The following is a 24,447-nucleotide window of genomic DNA, read 5'->3' as shown; positions in this document are numbered from 1 at the left end:
AAACAAGGGCCAGTGGCAAGACAAGGGAGGAGAAAAGGACGCAGGAACGCGAGACCCGGAAGCCTTAGGCGAAAGCTGTCGGATTTGCTACAACGCAATTTCCCTTCAGCTCACGCACCCTTTGTCAACAAAGGGCTCTTTTCCCTTCTTCTTTCACACTGCAATCCCGTCGACACCAAGCAACACTGTCGACACCGATGACGGCCTAATATCGCCCAGCTCCTGTCTTTTCTTTCTTTTCCTCCATATAACGACTATTTTTCACTCTTTTACATTGATAGAACGACTGCCCAGCAGCCTTTCAGATAGAGAGCCACATAACTATAGATGCCAAGTTGAATCTTTCGAACCACACTCTTTCGCCTCACGCCAACGCCAACGCACACGAAGACGCATACAAGGATAAAAGAAGAAAAGCGAAAGTTCAATACCTCAAAATGCATCTCGAAGCCTTCTTCTCTATCTTCGCAAGCTTAGCTGTCGCCTCCGGCGTGCCTGTCTTGCAGGAATCTCCTGCAGTCCCAATGCCTACGCCCACTATGCCTGTTATCGCATCTTCTTCGGCAGCCCATTCATCCCCTTCGGCAGCCCATTCATCCCCTTCAGCATCGACTTCTGCGCCAGTGGTTCCTGTGGGCCCCTACTCCTGCCCACAGAATCAGTACAAACAGTGCTGCCAGTCCTTGGCGCAGACCTCGCACGATATCCTCAAACCATTAGGTGGACTTGTGCCTATTGTTGGAGGCATCCAGATAAGTTCGGCAGTGTCATTTCAATGTATGTCACCATTCTTAGCACTTTGATGCAGGGGGAGTGCCAGATTGAGATGAATCATTAATCATATCATATTTACCTAATAGGCCGGGATATGCGACCAAACGAGCCGCCGGGAGAGTGCAATGAACCCGAATACAGCCCCATGTGCTGCTCTGCTGAGAACACGGTATGTCAACGAATACTTTTAATGGCAGAAGAGGAGTCGAAACTAACACACCGTGTTTACCTGAAAGGGAGCCGTCAACTCGTGCAAATCATTCGAGAAAGCAAAGGAAGAATACTACCGCTCCTTCGGATTTGGGGAGGAGGACACGGTCGACGTGATCAATGACGTTTTCTCATAGATGAGTAAGATCTGCCGCACTGGCGGCCATGGACCTATCAGATCAAATTTGGAAATCTTATGTTGAGGATGAATTGCGGGGGAAAGATGGATGCATCTCTGGGTTTCAATTTTTTCTTCACTTGTCACGACATTGGTATATTGCCTTAGATATCGTTGTATTTTTTCTTTTTCTGTCTAATATCCATGACGGTAACATTACTATCACTTCAAGCAACAATTCTCTTCTGTTAGGCTCCTCGGCCCAACTTTTAGTTCCCCTTAGATCTCGATACGGATTTCGACGGCTGCGTCTGCGTATGTAGTTTAAGGACACCTACCTTTGGCCTTCATAGAATATTTTCTCTTCTACGAACTCAAAAATGTCATTTATCACGGTATTGCAAGTATTTTCCGAGATATCCGAATTTTCAGGCTCTAAATCAAGGTCTTGTCGAGAAGTATTAGTGTGAAGCTCCTCAAGTACTAACTACTAACTAGCAAGTTTCGAGCCCCGTGGATCTATTCACCTGCCGGATTTTATATCTACCATGTGCCTCAATTCAAAGCCATTACTCACTAACACAGAATCACCAAGGTTCTTCTACCATTGTACTACGGAGCAACCTTTCGCACTGTCGCTTTCGCTGCTCATTGAGACTTTGGCCCCATCGACTCCCAAGCAGCGAGAAAGCTTTCCAAGTCATCCGACTCAATTATGCCGGTACCTCAATGGTTTCCAAGTTTTGTATGTCGGTGGGTTATCCGTTGTATGGGCTTCATTAGATGGGCTGGATATATGGGTAGATTAAAGGAAGGTAGTGTTAGACCTGTTGATTCCCTCGATCAGTGTCTTGGGCGGGCAATTTGTTTCAGTTCAAGTTGTCCAGTATGGTCAGCAGTGATGAGTGGCTTTTGCAAGAACTGATGGATGATTCGAGAACAAGCGAATAAAATAATGGATACCATTACTCTCTCAATCAGAGTAATGAAATGATGGATGTTTGCACATAAGGAGTACTAGTACTGAAGGCATGAATCCAGAGACGTGAATGAATAATGCAGGATAGATGTAGAAGTTTGATAATTTATTCTTCCGATGTACCTTTGAAAGCTAGAGTATGGATGACTGAGTAGAGTATTGTAACTGTGAATCAGAAGTGGGGATGAAAGAACAAGGAAAGTAAAACAACCACCACGTCCGTGAACTGCCGACCATGGCTGTCTTCCAAGAAGTGCATATCAATGAGCAAAAAGCTGGCGGGCAATGATATGTAGCTCTATTTGGCCTCGGAGAAACCACCGGTTCGGATAATGGGGGGGGTTGTGGTGTCACTGAATGATGAAGACACGAAAGAAATGGGGGGGGGGGGCAGGATTGAGAAGGGAGAAAATTGGCTGCACTGATTCTTATGAGAATTTTCCAGACTCCAACGATGAAATACATTTCCCGGGTAACCGTTTTCTAAATCGTCATCAAAAGTATCTGTGTTGATGGCGACAAGACTGGGTGCTGCCTAGCGCCACAGATTGTACCATCCGTCTAATTCTTCCATGAAGCTCGCAACAGTAGTCCCTGACGATGGCTCGTTGACATTTCCTCGGATCGGGATCTCAATCTGGTCCCATACTGCGTGTATCTGTTGCCAGGCTACTGGGTATTCGTTCGATTCCTGGGCCAAACGCAACATATTGTGAGCCCACATGACCAGAGAGCGCTGGCATCGAACATCTCCCCAGTTGTACTTGGACCTCTTCAGAGTCTTCAGGGCGTGAGATGGGGGAGTCTTGAATCGCTTCATTAGAGTTTCAATCCATCCTTCCTCCAGAGACGAGCTTCGGAGCTTCTCTCTCTCGGACTGCGAAAGCTCGGAGATGAACCATTCCAGTGCCTCGCCTCGCAGGCAAGAGTAGATGTTCAGACGGATAGTGTTTTCGTTCTTGAAGGCAGACAGGGCCCGGAGATGGTTGACAAAAGCAAGGGCATTGCTAAAGAAAAGGGCGCCCTCCACCATCCGTACATGCTCGTCACGAGTTGGGTCGGGAAAGAAATATCCGATCTCAGAATTTACCCAATTGCTAGCCTTCCCAGCGTCGAAAATTGGGGCGGTCGATGTAACAGGAGGAGTAGCAGTAGCAGTAGTAGAGGGAGGGGTAATATTGATTTGCGGGATCAATCTCGGATTCTTCTTTTGGTTGGCCTTTGATGGCATCACTTCCATTCGCAGGTCTTCGATGGCCGTATGTATGCAGGTCATCATCTCGGTCTTTTGCACGGGACTCAGCCCAAACGAGGTGGGTGAGTCCATCTTTGACAGCACGGGAGGCATTGCTGGATCGCTGCAGGTCAACTCAGAGGGTGGTCACAACAAGATTCATCCTTTACTCACGGATCTGGTGCGGACAAGATGAAGCCCATCACAGGGCGGGCCTGTGAGTTGGTACAGCCGAAAGAGATACAAATGCTTGATCTGACTATCGCAACAGTAAACTGATGAAAGGTGAGAGATGAGAGATAGATGGATCTGGAGATGGCGAGGAGGAAGAAGATCAAGAGAACTAAAGGAAAGAATGAACTCATGAGGCGCGCGGTGGGCGGCTATTTTCCGCGCCTTCCCTGGGAGAGCAGCCATAACAGCCGCTCCTGCCAATTACGGAAATCTTTGTAATCTGATTTGTTTTTAGCTTATTGGATAAAGGTACCCAGGTTTAGGGTATAAGGGAGTATATCTCACAAGGACAAAACTTCCGTGGGGGTTCGGGGCAGGGTTCCGGTCTGGTTGGTTTCGATCTTGCTATACATGTGGTCCAGGACTATTAGTAGATATATGCAAAGTCACCAGGTGTGGCTACAGAGAGAATAATCTTGAAACCCCATGGCTTTAAGTTCAGAGCTAGACAAGCATGCATGCGTGGTATTGAATGGCTCCTCGGTGTTACCAAGTTAGAGCGCCGTATGTAAATGAGGCAATTGAGTAATTTGTTAGTAGCACTACTAGTAGTAAGCATGAGGTAATTTTTGCAATATTTTTGGCATTTTGGATATCATATCATAAATGTAGTGGTACATAGAGTTCTCATCGCCAGTTTTGTCCACCTGGAGGACCCCAGGACCCTCCATGCTGACCACCAGAGTGTGGAGGAGGGAAGTGATACTGCCCGCGAGGAAGAGGTTGTTCAGGCGGTACAGGCATATGGGGAGGGTAGCCAGAGAAAGCAGGAGGGAATGCTGGAGGGTTATGATTGATACCCGGCCCCGGTGGGGGGGAAGGGCATTCCCGGCATGTGTGGGGGTGGGGCAGGTGGCCAGGCGCCAGGGTAGGAAGGTGGAGGTGGAGGAGGGAAGTTGGCATTGTAATGACCATATTGTGCATTGTAAGGGTGGTTTTGATGTGACGGATGGGGAGGGTGATTGGCATGTTGTGGTGGAGGATGAGGAGGAAGAGGGTGAGAGGGTTGATGAGGGGGCGGGAATCGGGGCGGTGATGGTCCTCTTGGCGAGTATGGGCTTGGAGATCGAGACTTAGACCCATAGCGATTAGGCTCACGCCTATCTGCACGAGTCCGAGACCGACTCCGAGACCGTCGGCTGTCATCACTCATAGAGCTGTCACTGTAACGTCGTCGCTTGGAATCATGCCGAGTCCCACTGCGGCTTCGACTGCGGCTACGGGAGTCATCTGGCCTTTTCTTCATCTGCTGGCAAAACGCACGAGACCAGCCATAGTAGGTTTCACCGTCGAGGATATCACCCGTTATCTCGTCTCGAACGACCCTTTGACCCATTTCATCTACATCCGTGTTTCCGTTGTCTTTCACAAGCTCCTCTATGCCATAAATCTGATCGACATCCTTCAAAAAGCCTTTGAGGGCCTGAACGAGTGTTTCGTCGGCAGGGCCAGCCATGAATTGTAGTGGTTTGATGCTCTCGGCGCGCAGGGGAATGGTCGAATTAGGAATGATATGCGGGATCATGTTACCTGCCGGAAGGTCATAGTATGGAGTCGAGGGGTCACCATGTGTCGATGGCATGACAAAAGGTGTGTCTTTCCCGGGCAACTTCTTCGTGGTATCTCCCTCGCCAGCCAAGACATCAGTCGATGAGGGTGGGGCGGCACCTGTCAAGGCCGAGTTCTTCACCACCTCTCGTAACTTGTGGATCAGGTCGGGACTGAAGTATCCGTGCTCGGACCAGATATCTAGTAGATCATCTAGCCGCCGATGGTGTCGGGGATATTTCTGTCGATCATAGGCTGCCGCGTGCCCAAGCAGGTCCACGACATATGGCTGCAGGGACCCGCTCACCGTGGAGAAGATAGCCGTGGTATCCAGGTGATACTTGCTGTGGTGGAACAGATCGTTGAGGAGGTATAGAATGTGGAGTCTCCGGCGCTTCGGCGAGGGTTTTGGCCGAGCGCCTGTTGGGTCTTCAGCGAAGGAGCCGGCCAGTGTCACCAGATATTTAGCCAGGCCTGCCAGCCGGTTGGCCGACGAGGCTACATATTGGAGGAGCCATTCTTTGCAGGTCTGAATTTGTCGGATGGGTTTAGTAACGGAGGGATAGCAAGAAGTTGCAACGGATCAGACCTGGATGTTTGCTGAGGAGCAACGCGACAGCGCCCGGTCGAGGGCAGAGTGAAAGGCGGCGATGTCGTCACGCGGCACACTGGTGGGATCGGGCCGCAAAAGGCCAGCTGAGAAGGATGCCTTTGCAATGGCGAGTTGATGGGACGCCATCGCCAGAAGGGTACGTCAAGGCGAATTGAGCTCCAAGCTTGGGGGAGATAGAGCTCGAATTGCCCTGCGCTGGACCAGCGACAATACAGTTATCACACGTGACCTTCGTCGGGCGGAGCTCCTCCCAGGTGGTCACGTGGGCCCAGATATAATGACCTACTATCGAGTCCACATCTACGATTGGCCTTTTTTTTTTTTAGTAAGTATAAAAAACGGAGTTTCGGAATTATTCCTGTGTATCTATTTAAATCAAGCAGGCTCACCAGTTTATTGCGGAGTGGACTTAAGTCCATGATATCTCTCAAATATGGCATATATCCATCCAGTTAGTACACATTCCCCGCATAGTTAGCTACCATAGTCAATATGAACTAACTTGAACTACTAGAGAACTAGTACCAAGTAGTAAACACTGAGCAATGTGAAAGACAATGTACTCTAGCCTTTGAAGTTGAGGTACCACCAGAATATCGAGTAAAGGGAAAATGGAACCCGAACTATGCGTGGTTTTCCAGTTGAAGGGTCCTTCGTATAGTAGTAGCTAGTAACTAGTTCTGGTCGATATAATTCAGTCATGCGCCCTGTAAATGGTCAGACGGTTCCAAGGTCAAGGGAGTTCATATTTGAGAAATCATGTTACATCCATCCATATTACTTTGCCTCTCCATCTGCCTCCCCCTCCCCCTCCCCCACCCCGGCAAATCTGCCTGGCGTCTATCCGACGATCTCCTGTTGCTGGACCCAGATGATAAGATTTACCCACCGGTAAAGCAGACCGGCTATTCGTGCTCCGCCCTCAGTCTACAATTTGAATAGAAGGGGGAGCTCCTTTCTGCCTTGACGATCCTCCCTCCACGCGGTGACGCCTGACGCCCCTCTTTTGTCTCTTCTGCCTTGTGCTATTAGCCCTGGGGAGGGGCAAATTCCGGCCCCACTGCCCACTGCCCACTGCGTCTTTAATGTGATTTCTATTTGGGACCCCGCGATGGCGTGAGTTCGCCGCGATTTGCGCGCATTGCCTGCCGACCACCCGACGCAGTTGTCGCAGATCTGTCTGATCACCCCGGATGAAGGCTTCCAGCTGGGTCCCCTAGAGGAGAATCAGCCCATTTGCAGCTGCAGTCCCCGCAGCTCCCCCCCACACACGGGTCACTTGCGCACTCGCATGGCCTGACTGTCTCTCTCTGTGTGTGATGGAATGCTTCTACGAGATCGCGCAATCTATAAAAAGCCTTGGCCCCCTGTCGTTCCTCCCCAAAACCTTGCAAGCCCTATTACATTCAAGTTACTGGTACTCGCGTGATCCAACTGAGGTTCCTCCCGGCTACATACTACATAACTACTGCTAGTAACTTGTATAAATACTGGACATCACGCCACCCACCCAACAATAACACAACACAACCACTCCACGCCCTCTTTTTTTCCCCCTCAACCATTTTCTTCCCGCCCACAATGGCCGCTGTCGTCGCCGTACAACTCGCTCGCCCTACTATCCGGCACTTTTCTGCCCACCGTCCACGTCCCGATAGCCGCGCAGCTCGCGCCGTGACTACTTCATGTCTGGCCGCCGCTGTGGCGCTGCCTTTTATTCCACCAGCTCTGGAAAGCTCGCGTCAGAAAAGCTCTGGGTTCCCTGAAGGCAATAAGTGAGTTAAGGATCCACCAGTAGAGTCCTGCATGCCACACGATGCATGCACACGCGGAGTAACAATACTGACTGACGGCTCGATAGGCCCCACCCCCCGCTCTGCTTCCATGCACGCTAGACCGATCGCCATCGAGTGCAGCCACGATGTTCTTTTTTTGCTTTTATTTCCGTCGATACGGGTTCCGCTGTTCGGTGCGGGCGCCAGCATGGGACTTTTGATATGATGCATGAGGTCACGGGTGTTTGGGAACGGCGTTCTTTTATTCTGTGTCTTATTTTTTACTACTTTTGTCTTTCTCTCCTGGGCGAGACATGTCGTGTCCACTGGGTATCATCTTTAATCACCAGTGATGAGATGAGTTATGGCGTCGTTGTCAGATAGCAGATCCGGGCAACGCTTGTCGGGAGTTAGATATAGTGTCTAGCTACACAGTCCTCTCAATCCAGACGCATATCCATCCAACTGGCGACATCTGAAGCACGAGTAAATGACAGACAGGGGCATAGTATAAAGAGGGATCATAAGCCATACATAGATCGAGATTGTTCGACACGGCAGTACCCTCGTCTCAGGACAAAGCTCCATATGACAGAAAATACGGGCCATCTCGGGCCATCCAATGAAATAGAAATCATCTCTAATGTGCCCACAGGGTAAATAATTTACACAACCAAGAATGTACAAGGAGAGCCAAAGCCATATCCTCAACTGAACCGGTTCCCGCTAGGAGGACGGTACGGCTGGGCCGCCTCATATTTTCCCTTTTCCAGCACTCGATCGTTCTCCGTCATAGGTTCATGGCGGGTCGGTGCCGGGTCGTGCGAAGCTTCGGCACTCGGCGAGGCGACATCGTCCGCCGCGTTTTGGAATCGTGTCATATTGGCTCGTTTCAAGCTGGCGTCGTCGGTCGGATCCGGTGCGGGTGCAGTCATGGCGGCCTGCCGCTTGTGATCGTTTTCCATCGCTTTCAGTTGCGCCTTGCGCTTCATATCGGCTTCAAACCGAGCTTGCCGATCGGCATTGACGGACTGTTTGGCGAAGTAGTAGGCACCGCCGCCAGCTGAGAAGGGGGAAGGTTAGAATTGGCGGGATCTTTGAATCCCAGGCGAGCTTCTTCAAGTACTTACCGACACAAAGGGTGCCCCAGCCAAGCCTGTTCCAGAAACATCTTCTATCAGTATGCCAATGTCCAATCGGGGTTCCGACAGCTTCAATTCATGGCTGGGCGGTGGGGTTCTCACCAAGTAGAACGGATCTAAAGATGCATTGCGATTAGCTTTGACTGTTTTCTTCCGAGGGATGTCAGACATACTGTATTCATTGTTGCAAAGTGGTCGAGTTGGACAGGGAGGAGAATGAAGGTGCTGTTCTTCTACGTCAGTCCAGGCTCCGCGGCCGAAACTCGGCTGCGCAAGGCGGTGTGGAGATCACCGTCTATGAAGATTTGGGCAATAACAACAGTTTATAGCAAAAGTCTAGACTAATTTGCTTACTTGAAGGTGTATATCTTTAGAAAGGAAACAAAATTATATCAAAATAGTTTCGATCAGTTATGTTATCCAACGGCGTTTGTCACGATTGGTTCAGTAAGTCTACCCTATGATACCCTAGGGATGTCTCCAGGCGGCTCTAATCGGCAGTTTCTGCCTAAGGCGGCTTATCAACCGTCAAGATTGAAGACTGGTCATCATCACCTTTTGGTTTGCACTTCTTTCACATCCCACCACCGATACCCTCATTCTCTACCACCATCTCTCTGATCTCTAGCTCCTTCTAAATCTCATCAAACCCGTTATTAGTCCCATCAACGAAGTCCCTGTTTGGTCGCATCTTCAGTCGGCGGACGCCGCCTGTCTTCTGCGACCCAGCACTCTCGTGGCATGCAGGCTTGAACCTTTTGCTAAGAGGCAGCTCCTGTCTCATCCTATAGCATTTCCCACCAATATCCTTATCCTGGAACTCAAACCCGGCCCTTCGACTCCACAAAACACCTCGCGCGATGCCTCCCAAGCGCAAGGCGACTGACAGTAGGTTTCTCCAACACCCACGGCAAACGATCAATAACTTACTTGAAATAGGTGGTCGGTCTAGCAGTACCTCGAAACGCCCCACGCCAGTTCCAGACCTTACGGAAATATCCAGCAGCGATGAATACTCGGATCCGGAAGACGTGCCAGAGGGGAAGGATAACTTGAAAGGTACAGTGTGGCAATCCGCCCACGCCGAGTGAACCCGGAATGCTAAATGGATGATAAAGAGGTCGTCAGCAAGTTTTCCTTGGAGTCATTCAGCAAGCGATCTCAAGTCAACAACAGGACCGATCCTAGATTTGGCTACAAGGACCTGTCTGCCCTCCCTCTCAAACGCGACCACTACAACCGCCCGTTATGGATCGAGCCGGTAAAAGGCACGATCACTCTCGAAAGTTTCTCCCCGCTGGCACCCCAGGCCCAGGATTTCCTCACAACCATCGCGGAGCCCTTATCGCGTCCGACCCACCTGCACGAATACCGCTTGACGGGTCATAGTTTGTATGCGGCGGTTTCCGTTGGTTTGAAACCGCAGGATATTGTTGCCTTCTTGGACCGTCTCTCGAAAACGCCGTTGCCGGAAACTATCCGGACTTTCATTATCGAATTCACCAAATCGTACGGGAAGATTAAGATGGTTCTCCGACACAATCATTACTACGTGGAAACAACGGATCCGGAAATGCTGCAGCGGTTGCTCAAGGATGAAGTGATTGGGCCCCAGCGAATTGAAAGCACAGAAGGAATTATCGAGCGAGCTGCCCCGAAAATGGGAGGCCTTGTCATTCCCGGAACAAAGGATGCAGCTGGTGTGAGAGAAACTGGCACTCAACAAGAAGCCCCTGCTGCCCCTAGGGAGGAGAACGCAGAGGTTGCAATGGACTATGGAATTGATGACGTTGGTGAGGATGACAATGAAGAAGCCACCACATACAGCTTTGAGATTCCTGCAACTGGTGTCGAAGTGGTCAAGGCTCGTTGTCAAGCAATTGGATGTCCCGCCTTGGAAGAATACGATTTCCAAGGAGACACGGTCAACCCCAATCTTGATATGGACCTGAAGCCCGCTGCTCGGATTCGTTCATACCAGGAGAAGAGTCTGAGTAAGATGTTTGGTAATGGACGAGCAAAGAGTGGTATCATTGTTCTTCCTTGTGGTGCCGGCAAGACCCTAGTCGGCATTACAGCGGCAGCGACAATCAAAAAAGGCACGATCGTGCTCTGCACTAGTTCCATGTCGGTCGTTCAGTGGCGAAATGAGTTCTTACGCTGGACAACGATCGACCCAAGTGACATTGCCATTTTCACTTCGGACCACAAAGAGAAATTCAAGCGGTCAACCGGTATCATCGTTTCCACCTACTCCATGGTGTCGCAAACGCGAGCGCGTTCCTACGATGCCCAGAAGATGATGGACTGGCTTCAGTCTCGGGAATGGGGTATGATGATTCTTGACGAGGTGCACGTTGTGCCGGCCTCCATGTTCCGAAAGGTCACATCTGCGATCGCTGCTCAGAGCAAGCTTGGTCTCACAGCCACTCTTCTGCGTGAGGATGACAAGATTAAGGATCTGAATTTCCTTATCGGTCCAAAGCTTTACGAAGCGAACTGGATGGAACTGGCCGCACAGGGTCACATTGCAAAGGTCCAGTGTGCCGAGGTGTGGTGCCCAATGACAACGGAGTTTTACTCCGAATACCTACGCGAGAGTTCTAGGAAGCAGGCTTTGCTCTACATCATGAACCCTCGCAAATTCCAAGCGTGTCAATTCTTGATCGACTTCCACGAGAAGCGAGGCGACAAGATTATCGTGTTCTCCGATAACGTCTATGCCTTGGAGCGATATGCACTGAAGTTGAACAAGGCATACATTTACGGTGGAACCCCGCAGAACGAGCGAATGCGCATTCTGGAGAACTTCCAGCACAACGAGCAGGTGAATACCATTTTCTTATCAAAGATTGGAGACACCTCGCTCGATTTGCCAGAGGCTACCTGCTTGATCCAGATCTCCTCCCACTACGGTTCTCGCCGTCAGGAGGCACAGCGTCTGGGTCGTATTCTCCGGGCCAAGCGTCGTAATGACGAGGGCTTCAATGCCTTCTTCTACTCACTTGTGTCCAAAGATACTCATGAGATGGTTTACTCGGCCAAGCGACAGGCATTCCTGATTGACCAGGGTTACGCATTCAAAGTCATCACCCATCTACAGGGCATTGACAACTACGAAGGTTTATCGTATGCCACTCCCGCCGAGCGTCGAGAATTGCTCCAGGAAGTCATGCTGCAGAACGAATCATCAGCAGACGTGGAACAGGTCACGGATGACTTATTCTCAATGCGCTCTGCTAAGGGTCGCCCGGGCAAGAAGTCAACGGCCAAGCGCAGCGCAGCTACCCTTAGTGGTCTGGCCGGCGGTGATGATATGGCATATATTGAATACAACAAGAGCAGAAATAAGCAACTCAAGGACAAGGGTACTCATCATCCATTGTTCAAGAAGATGCAACGAGACCGCGAGCGGGCGCGGAAAGCACGAGAGGAGGCATAAGATAGTTAGAGATGCGGGTGCAAAAAAGATGAAGGCTGCCTCGCATGCATTCTAGAGCTTGATTGCTGAGATAATTTGTCTAGATTTTGACTCAAATTGTTAATAGTAGTACAGACCGGGGAAGAGAGGGCTGGGCTGGGCCGAGCGTTGCTTATTTTGCCATTCTGCTACGTGGATCATGCAAGCTTTGTCCTTTTTAGTTCCCCAGAATGAAAATATACCCAAATTCAATATTCCTAATATTCGAGTTAATATAGCTATTTCCAATCAAGCCTAACCTAGCCCAGAAACAGTTCAAGAAGTTTGCTAATAAGTTCTTTTGAATACGAGCTCTGCAACCCCATCAGTCAGCAAGCCCGGTCTAGCTTGTTGTTCCTATGACGTGTGGTTCGTCATGTCGGAGCGCCCAAACACCGACGCCTCCCCCCGAAGCGTGCGAGGTCCGAAAGGGTCCAGTATATTCCCACTAATCCCCGCATGCTGATAGGTCTACGAGAATGGGGGGTTGAGGTCTGAAGAGCTTTCCCCAGAGTCTTTCCATGGGCTCCAGAACGGGCTTTTCGCGTTTTACCCGCCGACTTAGTAATGTGTCATGCTGCGATCATTTCGCTATAAAGTCCCCCCCTTGTCCCTCCTCCCGAAGTCCCATTCTGGGGACCTGAAAATCAGACATGGAGGAATGATCTGTTCACGAACTTCTCTCTCAATATTACTCCGAAGGTGTTCTAGCTACCAGGCTACTAGTACTATTCCAAGTTTCTCGATCCCACCATCTTTGCCGCCTCTAGCCGGCTATTCGACTCCTCGATTTCGGCCCGTTTCATACAACTCTTGGAACCATCGCGGCTACTTTTCAAATATGGCGACAGCGACGGAGATCCATTTATCGCCCGCTACGGACTCGGGGGGTCTTCACGGCCGGGGCCACGGAAGAAGCGGCGCGCGCGGCGAGCGAAGTCTTGCAAGAGGATATGGAAAATCACCATGTCTTCTTTAACGATGAAGGATTTCATAGTGCGTGAATTCAAGTTCCCTTCGTCTTGTCTTTTTGACTGGGCTAACGCGTCTAATGGTGAAATAAAGACCACATAGTACACGGGGTTCTGAGCATTTTTTCTCTCGGAGCATCACCGGATGATATTCGAAAGAATTATGTTCGGAATAGAAATTATCAGAGACCGGCTCAGCCTATTGACAGAGATGTTGTCGAGGGGTTTCATGACCCGATCAAATTCCAGGAGGGATTTCATAAGGAGGAGAACTATCCTAATTACTTGATCTTCTTCCAGGAGGAGATTGATGCGAAGGGTGTGGATGCTGTGCTGAAGGAATACGTTTTTGCTGGTGACCAGCGAGCGGAGAGTATGCTGTCGAGATTATTTGGAGGTGAGTTCATTTGATGCAATCTAGTCGGTGGGGGGGGGGGGGGGGGGCGTATAGACATCAGAGTCCAACCCCCACTTTTGCAGACATAAAACTCACCAAGAATCGAGCAGGCCTCATTCACCCTCTAATCCATCTCGGGTTCGGACTGGAATTTAACCAGCCAGCCATTGTGGCCCAGGCGCTTGCGCAAGCTGCCGTTCACGATGACTGGATAGGACGTGAGTACTTCCTGCCAGCGGAGAAACTAGCAGGTGGGATCGGGAAGCGGGGTGAAAAGTCTCTATTACAGCTTTTGAACGAGATTCGGGCCGACGAGAAATTGGCGCATAGTACTAAATGGACTGATGGGAATAAGATTCGTGAGGGGCCGTTGAGTCGGGCTGGCGATGAGATGTTGAAATATGCGGCTCAGTATACCGTTTCTGAGGATCAGATTCAGGAGCGGATCGCTGATATGATTAATACCGTTGGTGAGTTTTGCTTTGCTTTGTTTCGAGTATTTTGGCTGTTGCCTTTTTGCATGTGCAATTTTGCAGCTTTGAAGCCGCGACTGACAAGATAACTAACCTATGTGACTACATAGTGTACTACACAAGTGCCGCGCAGAGACCCGACAAGAAAGTCAAGATAGACTTTTTCTTCATCCACTGCGTCAACTCGTCGATATTTTTCTCCAAAATTGCCCAGCTCCCTTTCCTAGACACACAGGCCAAGCTCCGTCTATTGGAATGGAAGGGTCGTATGGATCTCGTGATGTACGTTTCACGCGGCTCGCCTGAGCTACGCCTAAACGAGGTCACAGAGTACCCCATAACGAATGATTGGCCGACTTTATTTTCGCGCTGTGTCAAGCATCCCGGTGATGATGGGCATTTGGTCAAACTTGTCAGAGCGCTGGCGCATGGGGAGGAGGTTTGTCGGGTAGCGGATAAAGACTCGGAGATGCCCGTCTCCGGAGATATGTGGCTGAGAATCGGTAATATGGGTGAGTTCAATCTTTCCGTGTGAAATGTCATGTCCACTGTTTCTAACTTTGCTTGTTGCAGCTGTTGACTCCACTGTTGATGGACTTGATCAGGGGGCGATGTGGATCCGGTCAACTGGGTTCGATGAGGCGTGGACGAATCTGGCTGGAAGATCTCGTCTGTGAGAAGCAAAGTTTGCCTTTTGGTAAATTGAACATTACTTATTTCGGGGTTGTAATTATTTAATTCATCTTGTGTACTGAATACCTCAGAATGCCATTACATCATTTGAGTGTAACCAATCGATTGATTAATTGGTTGTAAGCGGGTGACCTGAAGCAATATTCAAACTATAAATCACTTTTGTCTGTAGATTCAAATTGTCAATTCAGAGATATTCGCCGACCATTCAATATCTTGGCTCGGCCGGCGAGGCCCGCAACTGTTGGATCGGGCCCGCTTGGAAGTATGGGATTCCGCCCTAAAAGCTGCAGTGGGTCGAACTATGACGCAGGTGATCTCAACCAAACAAAGGGTACATAAAAAAGGGAACTGGTTGATGATAAATCAATAAAAGGAAGAGGCCTGAGGATACAAAGTAGCATTGAAGCAAGTAAATGACAAGAATATCATAAGATATTCTCAACTGCAGGACGAAAAAGCAGCGAAAAAGAATAGGAAAAGCAGATGGCAGTGGGGCTCACCTCGCCACGTGAGTGGGGCCCCCCCCAACAGCTTCTCATCGACCCAACTTGAACTTTCTTACTTTCTCCCCTTCCATTTCATCATCATTATGCCGAACGATCGCGACCCAGAGAAACAAGACAACTCCAAAGACAATAATACCGACAATCGAGATAAAAATACAAACATGCCTCGTGATCAAGACTGGGACGGCGAGAGCAACCCATTCGTCGTCTTCCGGCGCTTCGCTGATGAACAGGTCTCTTCACTACTCCAGTCCGTCACTGGACTCCCATCGAACATATCGCGCCCTCAATCAGACAGATGGACTATATTTAACGAGGACAACGGCTACGAGGAAAGAAAATACCGGGAACGCTCTGGTGGCGACAATCCTGGACATCGCAATTACGCGCGTGACCAAGGCGCAGAAGGATCTTCCTCAAGTGGCCAGGACAATAACAACGGAGGCAACACATCCGGGCCATCGCAACCTGGGAATCCCAACAATCAACATCCCCGGAATACCCATCAAGAAAGAAACCACAATACCCGCAACGCGCACTCCGACTTCTTCGGCATCGAGTCCGTTGTCGACCGGTTCGAGGATCGATTCTTCCCCTTCTCACCATCATTTCTCCACCCCAGCAATCGATACTTCTTTCCCGATATGTTTGAAGAAAGCAGCTCCCCGACCTGGCCCCTCACATACATCGCGTTTAGCCCCTACTCGCCTCTCCACCTCGAACATCAAGCTCATTATCGCGCACAACGGGACCAGGGCGTCTTCTCCTCTATAATGTCTTCTTTCCAACCAGAATCGGACCGCGATCCAAATGAGCCGCAATGGCGTGAGGCATTCGAGGATCTGCTCCGCTTAGAAAACGGCAAGCCGATGCTCGACAATGATACGCTGCAAGCCGGCAAGACCGAAAATGGAACAGAATGGCTGCATGGCCTCGTGAAACGCGGGAGTCTGGGCGATCGTTGGAAATACTCATCCGGGGGCTCGGATATCTCTCCTTGGTCTGGTATCACTTTCACGGGTACGAGCCACAGTGATGACAACCGTGCCTTGCCTGAACCGCGCCCCGAGACCGACGCCGAGATCGAAAACAGAAAGCAGCTCGAGTCGGAAAATCAAGATGCTGACACGGAATTGGATATGTACGAACGTTTCCTACACGACATCGAGGAACGAGAGCAACAAGTCCTGCGGGGAGAAGTTGGAAGTCCCCTTGTTCGCTTCCTCCTCGAAGAGCGCCGTCGAGAGCAGGAACAGTCTCGCCGACAACAATACGATGATGACCAGGGCACTGAGGATACCGAAAGCTGGCTGGATCTTGTATCTGGCGGAAATCGAAAATCCGTCCCCGAAACTCCGCCCAACTTGACTGAGACGAAGCAGGCGGATATTTCGCAAGAAACCACACCTTCTCGCGTTATATCGACCATGTCTCGGACCGAACGAACACGCTTGGCCGATGGCTCTGTTGAAACTAAAATTGTGAAGACCAAGCGCTTTGCCGATGGCCGTGAAGAAACAGACGAATCGGTTGAGGTTACTCATCCACGCTCGAATGATGAGGGTTCTGGTGGGCCAGGAAATCAGTCAAAGGGTGGCTGGTTCTGGAAGGACTAAGAAGTCTTCGTCTTCGTTTCCCTTATAGTTTTATGATGCACGAAAACATCTAAATTGAGCCGACCTGGCAGATGATTTGAACCACGAATTTTAGCAGCTCATCAGCGAACTTTTTCTCCTTTTTGTTTCTTTTTGTATTATTTGGCGTTGCCGTTTGGGCTCTTCTGTCATGACCTCTATCTTTTATGCATATACTTGTTGTATCTATTGCAATTCAACCACTTTCATTTGTAACTGCACTTGCCATCCAATCAGAGTTCTTCTGTCGGCTGCCCGTTGGCCATCTCTCTTACGGACTCACTGAAACGGTACAAAGCTCGGCTTTTGCGCACGTTATCTCTCGGATTGGCGGGAATGCCAAATAGAGCGAACATTCGATTAACAAATGTCAACCCTTGCGAGACTCGTGATCACTAAGCGAGACATATTGCAAAGCTCTTGAGTCTTGAGCCTGCAAAAGTCTCGAAACTACAAGTACGATCCTTCCAACTACTCACACACTGTCTTTACATATCACCTCATGTATTATTTTCTCTTCTTCGATTCGTGATTCAATCCATGGATCTCTATTTCAACAAATCCACTCTTCTCCTTGAAAATTTAACTACTCCAGAGACCCAAATTCTTGCATACAATGCCATACTGTATCGGCTTGCTCTGACACCTTAGTTTCCAATTAGAAGACTTTCAGGAACGAGGTTAGCTCTGCTCGCAGAACTCCAGTTTCAGAAGCTATATTATTCAAACTCTGAATATTGGTGCCCTAAGACAAACGTAGATACCTTAGATAAAGGGAACTAATCAACGTGCTTACCCGTGCGCGGTCCCAAAATAGGATAACACGGCTTCTTTACGACGGAACCACTCCGCGAGCTCATTTAACAAAAATTACCTTATGTTGACTGACTATTTGGAAGAGATATCGAGATTTGTAGTGTTCTTCATCACTCGCAACTGCATACACAAGGAGATTTCCAGTCATCTAGATGGTCAACTAAGGATAGTGGGATTTCCACGTGAACCTCCGTCCTCTGTGCCAAAAGAAACCAAATCTGGGCAATATTAATGGGCCTAGAGTCATGAAGCCAAAAATCTTAGCCCTTCTCCAACAATTGGTTGTGTAGTGTAATTGGTTATCACTGCGGATTCTGATTCCGCCGATCCCGGTTCGATTCCGGGCACGACCTCTCTTTTTGCTTTTTATTTTGGATTGGGTAGAAGGAGGAAAAGGGTTTTTATCGGCTCCTCTTCAAGTTTTTTGTTATTGAAAACTTGCTAGGTGAGGGTATTGCGGTGTTGGGTGGTGCTGCTGTGGAAGATGGACATCAAACACACCTGGGCAATAAATGAGGGACTAGTACTAGCGGGGTAGTACCTCAGGTAGGAGATAGTAGTATATTCCTGTCTTTATTCAATTTTTAATTTGAAACTTGTTTGGTTCTGCTACTGCATAGTAACCTTAAAGGTGCCACTAGTAGCAACCCAGGAGTGAACCTTCAAGTTGAACTTGAATGGTGGGGATAAATGGTAGTAGCCAGGCATACTATATATCTGGTCCGGCTGCAGTCCCGAGCCTGAGGTCACTGATCTTAACTTCAAGTTGAACTTGAAAACCGACTAAAACTTCCAAACTTGTGCTCTGACCCAGGGCTGAGTTCAATTACATGGTATTATACTGATTATCCAAGTTTTTGTATACTAGTCGAGTTCCACGAGGTCTTTGATAGAATAATCCTACGGTGTCCTGGGTCACATGTGTGGGGGTTTCCCGGCCCTGGTTATTGTAATACCGTATCACAACCAGTATTTTACCACTCTACAAGCTATATCGGCTTAAGTCCGAAGAAAGATTGGTTATTCACATACAGGCAATCACAAATGCCGAGCTGATTAATCCCCGCGATGTCGCAAGCATTGGGGGCAACAGCGGAGATCCGGCAATCCGAAGTCGCCTTTATCTCCCTTGCATCCCTCTTGCACTCCTCCTGCATTCCTCCTGCATAGTAAATTCGTCGAAGTCGTCGACGGTACAGATTGATTGACCAGCATGAGCGCTTCCTCCCAACTACCTACTCCGGCCCACACGCTCGCCGATTCCATGTTGTCGCGGCACTTCGGCAAAGAGACTGTGAACTATTTCTCCAGTATGATTGATCCGGCAAAGCCGAAAGCACTGGAAAACAGAATAACTAATCATCCGATCCATAACAGGCTCCCCCATCAATCGACTATCCTTCCTACGAACCGAGCACTCATTCCTCTCCTCGGCCCTGAAGCACCCTTCCACCAAATTCGTCTTGCTGAACAACCTCGCCCCGCTAACCCGCTCTCCGGCCGAACTGTACACTGCCAAATACAATGAAGTGCGCAAACTCGTCGCCCCCGATTTCTTCGATCACCCCGAGGAAGAGATGATCAAGAACTTCGACTCGCGCAAGACAAACCCCAATCTAATCTTCCTCGGTCTGGACGAAAGTAACAAGGACAGTGGCATGGCATGGAAGATCTACACCGGTACACCATTCTTCGCACTAGATGTAACACCCCGCGGCTCTGAAGCGCAACAAACCGCCGCAAAAGATGTCATCAGTGCCTTGGAAGAACAGGGTTTGTCCTTCTTGCAGGCCCGGGTTATCTCAACCTTTACCCCGGAGGAAGGTATGTAAATTGCAATTGGTAGTACACCAACACCTCAATCGCTTTTGGTGACTGCTCAAGAACCTAGAGATCACCCTAAGGCTAACACCCTTCTCTATATCAGCTGCCATCTACGCCCAAGCCCGTGCCCTGATGGACTGGAACAACAGAAATACCTTTTGCGGCACCTGCGGCAATCCCACATTATCCGTGAACGCCGGAACAAAGCGCGCCTGTCCACCCAGTGACGCAGCAAGGTCCGCAGAAGGACTCCCAACAGAGCGACCACCCTGCAGCACACGCACAACAATCTCCAACCTCTCCTTCCCACGCACCGACCCAACGATCATCGTAGCCGTAGTCTCTCACGACGGCAAGCGAATACTCCTCGGCCGGTCGAAGCGATTCCCGCCAAAATGGTACTCCACGCTAGCGGGCTTCATTGAGCCGGCAGAGTCGATCGAGGACGCTGTTCGGCGTGAGGTGTGGGAGGAAGCTGGCGTGACGCTTTCTCGAGTCGTTATTCATTCTTCGCAGCCTTGGCCGTATCCGGCGAATTTGATGATTGGTGCGATTGCGCAGGTTAGTGAGCCGGCTCATGAGAAGATTAATCTGGAGCATGATCCCGAGTTGGAAGATGCGAAGTGGTTTGATGTTGAAGAGGTTGAGGAGGCTTTGCGGATTGGGGCTAGTGATTTGAGTGCTGAGACTGGGGCGGAGTATAAGGGTGGTTTGAAGTTGCCGCCTCCTACTGCTATTGCTAATCAGTTGATTCGGTCTGCGGTTGATGCGGAGTATTTCCGTGGTGAGAAGTGCTCGCTTTAGATCAGATCTGGATGGATGCGTTGGTTCCTTTTGGTTCACGTACATATTATCCATATTGGACATAGGTGGAGATAGAATAGAGGGTAGATGTGGCGAGGTCAGAATACAGAGTATAGGGACCTAGAGGTACATATCAAAGAGAATCGTTCATTTGCTTCTTATGTTGTTTATGGTTCTTGTAAATCACAAGGCAAGCCTGGTTGAATCAGTTTACCTCACCGAGTAGCGTAGACGGTCCCGTCACGCAGTTCATGGATACTATCCTTAGTGCTGGGGGAACCCACTTCGGTATAGCGAGTACCGTCTCGAAGTTCATGGATAGTTACGCGCCGGTGGCTATTCCGTGACCTGCGCAAGCCACGAGAGCCCGATTCAAAGCTCCCTGTTTCACTCGGCCCCGCGCTGCCAGGACTGAGCTCCCGCCCCATGCTATCCCTCTCGATTGCCGCCTGCAGCTCACTGTCTGCTAGCATGCCTATACCGATATCGCTGTACCACGTCCGCAAGTCAGATGCGCAAGCTCTTTCTTCAGCACCATACTCAACGGGTGGCCCATTTATCTGTGCATTAGGGCCAGTGCCATCGAATACAGCCCAGGAACTCGACTCGACGCTGACAAGCATGATGGAGTGATCGTAAGTACGAACTTTGAAATCGCGCAATAGGATCGCGTTCCCTGGGACGATTGAGGGCATGACGGACTTTCGTCGACGGAATATTTGGGCTTGGAGAGTTGTTCCTGCCATGGATGGGTCGGTGAGCTGGATGGTTATGAAGAAGTCCTTTGAGGCGGAGGCGGCTTTGGCGATTGGAGTCGCCTCGTGGACAATCGAGATTGTATCCACGAGCGCATTGTAATGATCGATGAGTGTAGCCAGGGGAGCGAAGTAGGAGAGTTTGCTGCGCAATCCAAGGGCGTGGCGGTCAGGTGCCCGAGGTGCTGTAATGAGGACCTTTGGGGGTTCGGGAGTCTGTGGCTCAATCCCTAAGCCATCTCTTTCCGTGTCAGGGTGGGTATCGGGTGCGACTTGCTCATCCTCTCTAAGATGCCTAGACCGCAAAGAGCGACCTGGAGTAGGCGGTGGTAATGTGATCTGGTGCTCGGAGGAATCTAGTATAGCATTGGGTGGAATGCTTGTGTTGTAGGATCCCAGCGGCACTGGCAGTGATTCCTGGGTAGGTGCTGGAGTTGGGAGCTCTTGGCCCGCCGTATTTAAGACTGATTCAAGATTTCCATCAATTGAATCCTTATCCTCCAATTCTCGCTGAAACTCCCCAGCCTGAACTTCCGAGGATGGCTGGTCATTATCGATTGTTTGACGGACCGGTTGAAGATGAGAGGATGGCGGCGTGTGCTGATCGTCTGTCCCATCCATGCCGTGATGGGATTCTCCATGGTTGGGTTGGGAAAGAGCTTCAGGGTCGACGGAGAATCGCCCGGCCTCGTCCTCGGCCTTTTCTTCAATCTCTTTGGCTTGCTCATCAATCTCTGCGATTTGCTCCTCGACTTGCTCCCCGACTTGCTCCTCGACTTGCTCCTCGACTTGCTCCTCGACTTGCTCCTCGACTTGCTCCTCGACTTGCTCCTCGACTTGCTCCTCGAATTGCTCCTCGACTTGCTCCTCGAATTGCTGCTCGACTTGCTCCTCGGCCTCTTCACCCTCGTCCGAACTCGAATCAAGATCGATGATCTGTTGTGGCCTTTCGACCCTTTCAAAACGCTCGTCAGGTTCATTTTCACCCTCAGCTTCCGAGTAATCCTCTATTTCTTCTGCCGCCTCTACCTCTGAGTCTTCCTCATCAACTTCGTGGTAATCATGCTCTGACTCGACAGAAGGCTCGGCTGTAGACTGCTGAAACACGGAGTCTGTTCTGGCCAATACGTCAACCGACGACTCGTCATTCAGATCGCTGTCATGGACTCGATCATCTTCGTCGAAATTTTGGTCTTCGTCGCCTTCCGATTCTGCGCTTTCCATCTCATCATAGGCTGCCTCCTCTTCAATCCCAGACCATTCTTCTTCGTTATCCAGCCCGGCCAACGATGAGAGGGTTCGTTCTGCCGGCGATGAAATGTCAGGTCTTCGTCCTTGGTCCACTGGACGTGACGGTGGCGGCGGCGCATGGACTTGATCTGAAGCAAGTTCGTCATCGCTGTCACTATCTAACACTATTACTTCATGAGGGGGGTGCGGTCGAGGAAGGTTGTCCGTTTCGAACTCCTCTTCTTCATCCTCCTCGTCATAATGCTCCTCAGAGAAATCTTCGTATTCGTCCCCATAATAAGCATCGCGTGACCCGTCATTATCATCATCGTCGTCCTCACCCTCGGCAAAATTTCCACCCTCTGCATCCGATTCTGCATCCGATTCTGCATCCGATTGCAATTCGCCTTTCCCTCCATCGGCGTCGAGCTGTGGCTCATACCGATCATACCGCTCGGGAGATGTTACACTGGAGATTTGATCTGGGGTCTCAACACCGAGAAGGGTATGCACCCCTCGTTCACCCGTCAATTCAATAACGGCTTCATCTCGTAAGCCAATGCCTTTGAACATTGCATCAGCCATTGGTACGGATCTGGGACTGTTGTATTCTTTTTCATATGTGGGAACTGCCCCAATGTCCTCTTCCACTTCCGGGTGGCGCATGGTATGGCCCTGCAGTTCTCCCGTAACAGTCGTTCCATCGACTTCCTCAATATTTCCCGCCTCGACATCGAACATGGCCCTCTCAGAGATATCGGCAAGTTGTGGAGCGATAGAGTCAAGTAACTCCACCGGGTTTGTCGATATCGATATATCGGCGTTGTTCTGCAAGTGTTGGTTTTGTTCTTGCAGACTGGTGACAGTTTGATTAATTGTGAATTCGCCTTGACTGAAAGGCAATTCATTATTTTCTGCATTCTCCATTACCATGGGAATTGCCGAGTCGTGGGGCAGTCCCAGGTTGGTAGCGTCAATGTTGACATCGACAGATAGGGATTGAGCGTCTTCGGCTTGCGGGACGACGTGGAAAGGAGAAAAGTACCCTTGGCTATTATTTTGATCGGAAACGATAGGAGACGGAATCGGCAATCCGGGAGATGGGATGGGCCGTAGTTGAGGTGTATCAGTAGGCAAGTGGGCGGCTGGCGTAGGAGAGGTAGAGGCATTTTCGAATACATTATTTGAAGGTGATGCTCTTCTGCCGAACAGTCCTCCGGCCAGCGCGAGAGAAGGCTTGACAAAACCATCCGAACTTTCAATAAATGGGTCATCATCAGTGACTATTTTCTCGGGCATTGAAACCACATGATCTGAGGGTTCCTCGCTCGGTTCAACATCGGCGACTGAGGCTGTATCTTGTTCCAAATCCATGTCTTCATCAAGAGCCTGGTCCCAATCAACAGTCTGTTCACGTTCACGTGGACTCTCAGGTTCATCTAAAACCCGCCATTTCTCTCGGCGCAAGCTGTACCTCGGGCGCTTCCTCCCTTTTGCCACGAACAAAACCATCTTCCTCAGTAAAAGGGTCGTAAGCAGAATCGAGAGTCTCGCCATACGAGGATCGCGATGAGCGTAAGAAAGCGGGCGATCCCCAAGCACCTGTTCCATTTGCGACGAAAGCATTGTCTGGGTCTATCGAAACCATACGCGGAGTCGAGGGTGGCAGCAATTCGGCCTCATGCGTCGCAAGCGGGGTTTCGTCTATGTGGACTGTCGACTGGCCCTTCGAGGATTCGATCTGTAATTAAACCCATTAGCTTAGCGCATGGCCCATTGACAATTTGCACAACCCGCCGGACATACCTCAAGTGACACGTTATTGTCGAAATGTACATCCCACGCAATAGATCTCCCAGGTGTCTGACCCACGGCGCCATTTTCCGCAAAGTTCACGCCTTTCAGCGCAAGGCGAACAGTATCACCGATCCCAACTAGCGACCCGGCGACTTTCTCTGCGATGCGTCCATGGAAGACCGCTTTCACTTGTCCATTTAGCCGGCGTAGACGGAAGTCCGGTTCGGCGAGAAGCAGGGCAAGGGATTTCGTTGAAGACGAGTATGGCCATACTAGGGTAACGGTCGCATGTATGCATTTCTCCTCCGGTTGTTCGAGAGTCGGTGACAGCTGTGCGATCGGAACTTTCGTCCAAGGCGGCCGCGCATTCGGTGCCGGAGATTCGTCGGTCGCGTCCATCATTGCGCCCGCGTTTTGGTGACTGTGATAAACATAATCATGCCGCAGTGGTATGTGA

The 24,447-nt window shown here is 50.1% G+C and overlaps 10 protein-coding genes across 10 annotated transcripts; 6 read left to right on the top strand and 4 right to left on the bottom strand.

Annotated features, from left to right (window-relative positions):
• Positions 1 to 437: 437 nt before the first annotated feature.
• Positions 438 to 1,121, top strand: N7481_002616 (uncharacterized protein; the record flags this gene model as incomplete). The annotated part of the gene is made up of 3 exons (XM_057261835.1): positions 438 to 777; positions 861 to 943; positions 1,011 to 1,121. The coding sequence occupies 3 exons, from the start codon at positions 438 to 440 to the stop codon at positions 1,119 to 1,121; spliced, it is 534 nt and encodes a 177-aa protein (XP_057126767.1).
• A 1,495-nt stretch (positions 1,122 to 2,616) lies between these two features.
• On the bottom strand, positions 2,617 to 3,429 carry N7481_002615 (uncharacterized protein; the record flags this gene model as incomplete). The annotated part of the gene is made up of 1 exon (XM_057261834.1): positions 2,617 to 3,429. The coding sequence occupies one exon, from the start codon at positions 3,427 to 3,429 to the stop codon at positions 2,617 to 2,619; it is 813 nt and encodes a 270-aa protein (XP_057126766.1).
• A 907-nt stretch (positions 3,430 to 4,336) lies between these two features.
• N7481_002614 (RNA polymerase II-binding domain-containing protein) lies at positions 4,337 to 5,836 on the bottom strand (the record flags this gene model as incomplete). The annotated part of the gene is made up of 2 exons (XM_057261833.1): positions 4,337 to 5,626; positions 5,687 to 5,836. 2 exons carry the CDS (start codon positions 5,834 to 5,836, stop codon positions 4,337 to 4,339), a joined length of 1,440 nt encoding a protein of 479 aa, XP_057126765.1.
• A 1,455-nt stretch (positions 5,837 to 7,291) lies between these two features.
• On the top strand, positions 7,292 to 7,605 carry N7481_002613 (uncharacterized protein; the record flags this gene model as incomplete). Its single annotated transcript, XM_057261832.1, has 2 exons — positions 7,292 to 7,485; positions 7,572 to 7,605. The coding sequence occupies 2 exons, from the start codon at positions 7,292 to 7,294 to the stop codon at positions 7,603 to 7,605; spliced, it is 228 nt and encodes a 75-aa protein (XP_057126764.1).
• A 587-nt stretch (positions 7,606 to 8,192) lies between these two features.
• On the bottom strand, positions 8,193 to 8,809 carry N7481_002612 (uncharacterized protein; the record flags this gene model as incomplete). The annotated part of the gene is made up of 4 exons (XM_057261831.1): positions 8,193 to 8,548; positions 8,616 to 8,641; positions 8,730 to 8,743; positions 8,801 to 8,809. 4 exons carry the CDS (start codon positions 8,807 to 8,809, stop codon positions 8,193 to 8,195), a joined length of 405 nt encoding a protein of 134 aa, XP_057126763.1.
• Positions 8,810 to 9,487: 678 nt separating this feature from the next.
• On the top strand, positions 9,488 to 12,069 carry N7481_002611 (TFIIH/NER complex ATPase/helicase subunit SSL2; the record flags this gene model as incomplete). The annotated part of the gene is made up of 3 exons (XM_057261830.1): positions 9,488 to 9,515; positions 9,567 to 9,686; positions 9,746 to 12,069. The coding sequence occupies 3 exons, from the start codon at positions 9,488 to 9,490 to the stop codon at positions 12,067 to 12,069; spliced, it is 2,472 nt and encodes an 823-aa protein (XP_057126762.1).
• A 788-nt stretch (positions 12,070 to 12,857) lies between these two features.
• On the top strand, positions 12,858 to 14,605 carry N7481_002610 (questin oxidase family protein; the record flags this gene model as incomplete). Its single annotated transcript, XM_057261829.1, has 5 exons — positions 12,858 to 13,083; positions 13,153 to 13,455; positions 13,539 to 13,925; positions 14,039 to 14,440; positions 14,502 to 14,605. Coding segments are annotated over 5 exons (1,422 nt in total), but the record flags the coding sequence as incomplete, so codon positions are not given.
• A 608-nt stretch (positions 14,606 to 15,213) lies between these two features.
• Positions 15,214 to 16,746, top strand: N7481_002609 (uncharacterized protein; the record flags this gene model as incomplete). Its single annotated transcript, XM_057261828.1, has 1 exon — positions 15,214 to 16,746. The coding sequence occupies one exon, from the start codon at positions 15,214 to 15,216 to the stop codon at positions 16,744 to 16,746; it is 1,533 nt and encodes a 510-aa protein (XP_057126760.1).
• A 2,047-nt stretch (positions 16,747 to 18,793) lies between these two features.
• On the top strand, positions 18,794 to 20,208 carry N7481_002608 (NAD(+) diphosphatase; the record flags this gene model as incomplete). The annotated part of the gene is made up of 3 exons (XM_057261827.1): positions 18,794 to 18,890; positions 18,958 to 19,404; positions 19,508 to 20,208. 3 exons carry the CDS (start codon positions 18,794 to 18,796, stop codon positions 20,206 to 20,208), a joined length of 1,245 nt encoding a protein of 414 aa, XP_057126759.1.
• A 215-nt stretch (positions 20,209 to 20,423) lies between these two features.
• On the bottom strand, positions 20,424 to 24,389 carry N7481_002607 (uncharacterized protein; the record flags this gene model as incomplete). Its single annotated transcript, XM_057261826.1, has 3 exons — positions 20,424 to 23,600; positions 23,668 to 23,934; positions 24,000 to 24,389. The coding sequence occupies 3 exons, from the start codon at positions 24,387 to 24,389 to the stop codon at positions 20,424 to 20,426; spliced, it is 3,834 nt and encodes a 1,277-aa protein (XP_057126758.1).
• Between the last annotated feature and the right edge of the window lie 58 nt (positions 24,390 to 24,447).

Source organism: Penicillium waksmanii, assembly GCF_028829765.1.
Source record: "Penicillium waksmanii strain IBT 27052 chromosome Unknown utg000002l:1.0-3326099.0:1.0-3328782.0, whole genome shotgun sequence".
NCBI lineage: Eukaryota > Fungi > Ascomycota > Eurotiomycetes > Eurotiales > Aspergillaceae > Penicillium > Penicillium waksmanii.
This window is presented reverse-complemented; position numbering and strand designations above follow the sequence as displayed.